Source organism: the organism of the source record quoted next, unplaced genomic scaffold (assembly GCF_019419815.1).
Source record: "Pyrus x bretschneideri cultivar Hongxiangsu unplaced genomic scaffold, Pyrus_bretschneideri_v1 Contig94, whole genome shotgun sequence".
Lineage (NCBI taxonomy): Eukaryota > Viridiplantae > Streptophyta > Magnoliopsida > Rosales > Rosaceae > Pyrus > Pyrus x bretschneideri.
Genome location: NW_025999836.1, coordinates 121,622 through 127,391, shown reverse-complemented (window position 1 = coordinate 127,391; position 5,770 = coordinate 121,622). Strand labels below are relative to the sequence as shown.

Below are 5,770 nucleotides of genomic sequence, written 5' to 3'. Positions count from 1 at the left end.
CTCTCCGCTCTCTCTCCTCTCTCCTCTTTCCCTGACGAAAGGATCTCTCTCTCTCTCTCTCTCTCTCTCTCTCTCTGTAACTGTTTGCACAGTCTTATGTTTCTTGGTCCGGTCAAGTTTGTCGGAAACACAAAATCTGAAAATATCCGAACTGAGACATTTTTGGAGATCCAAACTTAGATTTTCAGGATTATTCTCTGACGTTGTTATTAACTTTTAGTTACAATGATTTTCTTGGTAATTTCAGTTCGGATCTAGGTCACTTATGGCGATTAATGAAGCTTTGCAGGTGATTTCTGCCATGTTTTGCTTCTTTGATCTTATAATTCTCCGTTTGTTTATTTATTTATTGTTTTTTAGGTACTCTGTATTAGTTGACTGGAAGTTCTTCCAAGTTAATTTATTATTTTTAGTCATTGAAGAATTGTTAATTTAAATGTTTAGTAATCTAAAATCAGAATTTTCTATTGATTTTATGCATATTTGGAATATTTGTTGATTAATCTAATAAGTATATACAGTTGCAAGTTCTTGGAGTAGCAAATTTTCTCTTTATTGAGATTTTTTTTTTTTTTTTAAATTTCATACTGGTAATTGTCATTTCTAAAGAAGTGTATGTTTTCTTTAAGAACAAATGATGTTGGTAATGTTTTGTGGTGGATTTTTTGACTGATATGATGTTCTGGTCTTACAGGGTGAAAGCAATTTGTTGGGTTTCAAGCCGTTTTTAGGCAGCTAACAACGTTTGGCGTTTGTTTCGCATCCATTGTGTATATATTCGGTTATGGATTTGCTTTCGGCATCACTCTGTAATCGGTCAACGCACTTTGTGTTAGATTTACAAGGGTCTGTAATTGCGGATGTTTGTTTTTGAAATCAGCGCTGTCCGCTATTCTTTTTCCCGATTCAAGAAGATATTTTTTTCGTTCTGAACTTGGGCCGTGTTTACTGCTAGTGTTTTGTGTCACTAACAGGGAGTGTCCTGATGAATGTTAATAGTGACGAGGACAGACAACTGTTGGAACTAAACCACCGCTCATGGGAGGGGGAGGGGGAGAGGGGTAACAATGGAGTGGAGGATGAGGAAAGGAGGTTAGTCGAGGAAGATGAGTCGAAAAGTAATGGAAGAGCTGGAGATGTAAAAGGTCGGCTAGGAGGGGCTGTTCAAGCCCAGACTGTTACTCAACAGCCTCAAGGGTCGGCGGTTTGCTGGGAGAGGTTTCTACATGTAAGATCTCTTAAAGTTTTGCTGGTCGAATATGATGATTCTACTCGCCATGTTGTCACCGCACTGCTTCGCAATTGCAGCTATGAAGGTTAGTAACTTGACTTCCGAGAGCCCTAGTGCTTCATTATGCATGACAATGTCTAGGAACTGCTGTTTATGGAAAAATTGAACGGATGCATTATCAACTTTATGGGGTTGTTGATTTTCTTGTTAACTTGACTTCTCAGGGTTCGCATGTATGAGCCTTTGTTTTTTCTTCACAAATAATGCGGAGGCTATCATCGGATATGCTATTATATGTTTTTGGTTACTGAATAGCATAAATGTGTATGTTGGTGCATTTGAAATCAACGTTGTTAGTAGAATCATTTGTCATTGCAAATACATGATATATCGCTTCCAATTTCACACAAACTCGTACACTGTCATTATCAGCAGACAATACTACTTTGTGCATTAATCACTTCTTCTTTATATATGTATATTTTTTAGTCTGAGGATGTGATACTTAAATCTTCATAATTTCAGTGATTCCAGTAGCAAATGGAGTGCAAGCATGGAAGATTCTTGAAGATTTGACTAATCATGTTGATCTAGTCTTAACTGAGGTAGTCATGCCTTGCGTATCAGGCGTTAGCCTTTTAAGCAAGATTATGAGCCATAAGACACGGAAAAATGTTCCTGTGATCAGTAAGTTCTTTTCTCCATGACCATCTCATTAACAACTGTATTGAGCAGTGATCTCCGTTATGAGGTTTGATGCAGCTTAGAAAGCAGACATTTGATTATGCCTTTTGTTGATATGTGTGTGCAGTGATGTCATCGCATGATTCAATGGGCCTCGTCTTTAAGTGTTTGTCAAAGGGTGCTGTTGACTTTTTAGTGAAGCCTATTCGAAAGAATGAGCTTAAGAACCTCTGGCAACACATTTGGAGGAGATGCCATAGTGTGAGTCCTTAAAACTTTTTGTTCTGGTATTCGAATGTTTGCCCAAAAGTGTGTATAATTCTGTTCATTTCTTGATTTTTTTTTTCATCTTTTTTCCACCTCCCCTACCTGATACATAAATTTCTCCTGAAATTTAAAGAAAGTAATATTTTCTCTTCAGATTGGAATTGAGCAGCACTAATGTTGATGAGAAGAGCTTTATAATTATATGATGATATTTAATATGTTTGCTAAATGGTTATGGTTGTTTCACATTGCAGTTTATATTATGTCTCTTACTTTTTTTGTATGACTAGTATCTAAACTTTGTTTTTTCAGTCTAGTGGTAGTGGAACGGGAAGTGAAAGTGGCAATCAAACTCAAAGGTCTATAAGATCAAAAAGTGTTGAAAAGTCTGAGAACAATAGCGGAAGCAATGATGAGGAAGATACTGATTTGAATGTTGGAGATGGAAGTGACAATGGGAGTGGCACTCAGGTATGTTAGTTATTGGATACTAAATATCTTGATGGTACATACCTATTACAAGAGTGTTGCCGACATTAAGGACAATCCACAAATTTGCAGATATGCCTAAGGATATAACGCTTGGGATATGAGTTCTATTTTTGGGGGGTGTGTGTGGACAAGTTAAAGGGGCTACATTAATTCATTTTTTTGTTGCACAGTCTCAGTATCAATTTTATGATCATCTCCTTAAAGAAAGATTAAACTGTAAATTCAAAGAATGACCTGGACTCAGATATGTACGCTGCAGTCTCACTGTGTCAGTGCGTTTCATTTTGTAGAGTTCTTGGACAAAAAGAGCTGTAGAAGTTGACAGTCCGCAACATGCGTATTCATGGCCCCATCCCGATAGTACTTGTGCCCAAGTAGTTCACTCAAATGCCGAATCACTTGGTAATAAATTGGTTCCTGCAGCTGCAACAAGGGAGTGCCAGCAACAGAAGGAACAAAATGGTATTCCTGGAATTATTTAAAGCTGTGTGATTCCATGTGTGCTAAATTCAAATGTTATTATGCAATTTCGTTATATAGTGATGTGTGTGCGCACGGCCCACCTAATTGTATGTACGTGCATATGTACTTATTTTACTTTCTTTGTGATTAGGCTGTATTTTCTATTTTCAGACAACTTTGCAATGGGAAAAGATCTGGAGACAGGCCTGACCAATTTTGAAGAATTACAGCATGGGCAGCGTAATGATTTTTCAACAAAACTAGCAGGAGCAAGACAGAGTAATCTGCTTGAGATAGGTTCCAGTAAACTTGACAAGAAAATTGATAAGGGCAAGCTGAACTTGAATCGTGAGAGTCCTTCCAGCATGCTAAAGTATGATGGTGCTACAATGACAGGTGTTGTAACTAATCTCACTGATTCCCAAATGGACAACACACAATTTGAAGCTTCTAACAGACATTATAACGCCTTAGACGTTAACAATAAGGCGCATAGTAATGTTCATGAAATGTCATCCGTGGAGCTCAGTTTGAAAAGGCTTAGAGGAGTTAAAGGCACTGAGACAACAGTACAAGATGACCGCAATGTGTTGAGACGGTCAGACTCTTCAGCCTTTTCAAGGTATTAGGACCATGGAGGACCTAGAAGTTATTATTATCAGTGGAAGTTTGAATCTGCGTTCACTTGAACTTTCTATATTTTCCTTTACCATGTTACTTCCTGTGCAGGTATAACACAGCCTCAAATGCTAACAAGGGTCCTTCTGGGCATGTTGGAAGCAATTCTCCACATGATAATAGTGGAGAAGTTACAAAAAAGGAATTCTTTCGCGACATTCGATCTCATTCAAGAGATAACCCTCCCAATCAATGCTCAAAAGGAGGCAGCAATATCAATGATATGGGATCCACTACTAATAATGCCCTTCCGAAATCTCAAGTTGCAAACAAGTCAGCAGCAGCATCCACAGTCCAACTTTTGCATCCGTTATCTACTTTCCATCCTGTCAAGGACCTTAAGAGTGCTACCGAACATGTTATAGTAGATAATTCTAACAATGTGGAAACAACAGTACGGGTTCAATCAAGAGGACACTAAGAAGCAACTCCAAATCCAGAACCGCCATCATGATTATGATCAGCATCGGGTCCATCACCATGTTGTGCACAATATGCAAGAGCAACAGCTGCGTGATAATAATGATTTATCTTTGAAGAAATTGGCTGCAGCTGCCCCACATTGTGGATCATCGAATGCCCTGACCGGGCCTGTTGAAGGTAACCCTGAAATTATAGCATCAATGGGAGTGGTTCAGGTAGTAACCATGGGAGCAATGGGCAAACTGGAGGCAGCGGTGGACATAATGTTGGAGGTACAAAGCTAGAATGTGATTATGGAGTTGCTGGGAAAAGTGGAAGTGGTGATGGTAGCGGAAACCAGAGTGGAAATGGAGTAGATGAAAACAAGTTCAAGCAGAGAGAAGCTGCCTTGACCAAGTTCCGTCAGAAAAGAAAAGAGAGATGCTTCCGAAAAAAGGTAACTAACATTCAGTTTGCAACTTTACATCCTAATAATAGATCTAAATAAGTGCTTATGAAAAATTTGCTCGTTCCTCCTTCTGTACGTGCAACATTTATATTAAATGATTAAGTTCAATCTGTTAAATGTGCCCTTTCTTGCATTTGCATGTTTGATTTCCTTCAGAAGGTTGCCGAATTCTGAAAATAGGAGAAAATATAGACAGCTTGTTGAATCTGATTTTCGGTTGGTTTTTCAGGTTCGGTATCAAAACAGAAAGAAACTGGCAGATCAACGACCTCGAATTCGAGGACAGTTTGTGCGGCATACAATGAGCGAGAACAGGATAACAGATAGCTAACTCGGGCACTTCCGGTAACATAGGTTTGAAACTTGGTGATTACCTATGAGCTGTTATCAGTTAAATGCATATGTATATTTTCTTGCAACTCTTATGAGCAAGGTACTACGTAAATATTTGTGTAGACAGATTTGGAGGTGTAGGACGTGAGAATTCCAGACAAGACCACACCTTGAAGCTGCTGTCGATTAATGTGGATTTCAAATTGCTTCTTTAAATAGGAGGCCATCGGCTTTATGCCATCAGTGTCCCTTTATTTCGTGTTAAAGAATAAAATATCTTCAATGCCTTCTCTAGACTATTGGCTTCTCGGCATTAGGCCGAGAGCCGGCCAATATTTCACTTGAGGTTAGGTTGCTTTCACCGGAGAATAATGTGAGTTCTGGTCTCTCTCTCTACCGCAGGTGGGTTGGCCAAGGCAGTTTGCCCGCCATCTTGAATCTGAGTTCAAATTTCCCTCTTCGTAAATTAGAGTAGTTAAAAGTAAAGCGTTATTGCTTTACCAAGGTATATACATTAACAGATTGCATGAATCAATGGAAACCAGTATGTTAAAATTGGAATTGATTTAACGTGAGAAGGAGAATTATGAGATTACTTGCAAACCAGTGATTTTTGCACTCTTCTTTTCACCTCGTGCACGTGCTCCCTTTTATCCTTTTTATTTATTTTTTTTTTTATTCTTTTTTAATCAGCGGATTGAACAAATCAACAAAAAATCAACAGACAAAGTCAAGCGAAGAAGTGTATAAAA

At 38.5% G+C, this 5,770-nt stretch overlaps 1 protein-coding gene across 1 annotated transcript; it reads left to right on the top strand.

Moving 5' to 3' along the window:
- On the top strand, positions 1-5,305 carry LOC103926536 (two-component response regulator-like APRR7). Its single transcript, XM_048576953.1, is given in 11 exon segments — positions 1-289; positions 695-1,316; positions 1,757-1,918; positions 2,043-2,176; positions 2,495-2,653; positions 2,965-3,136; positions 3,308-3,758; positions 3,866-4,226; positions 4,228-4,420; positions 4,423-4,673; positions 4,915-5,305. Coding segments are annotated over 10 exon segments (2,316 nt in total). The 5' UTR covers positions 1-289; positions 695-985; the 3' UTR covers positions 5,017-5,305.
- Positions 5,306-5,770: the final 465 nt, after the last annotated feature.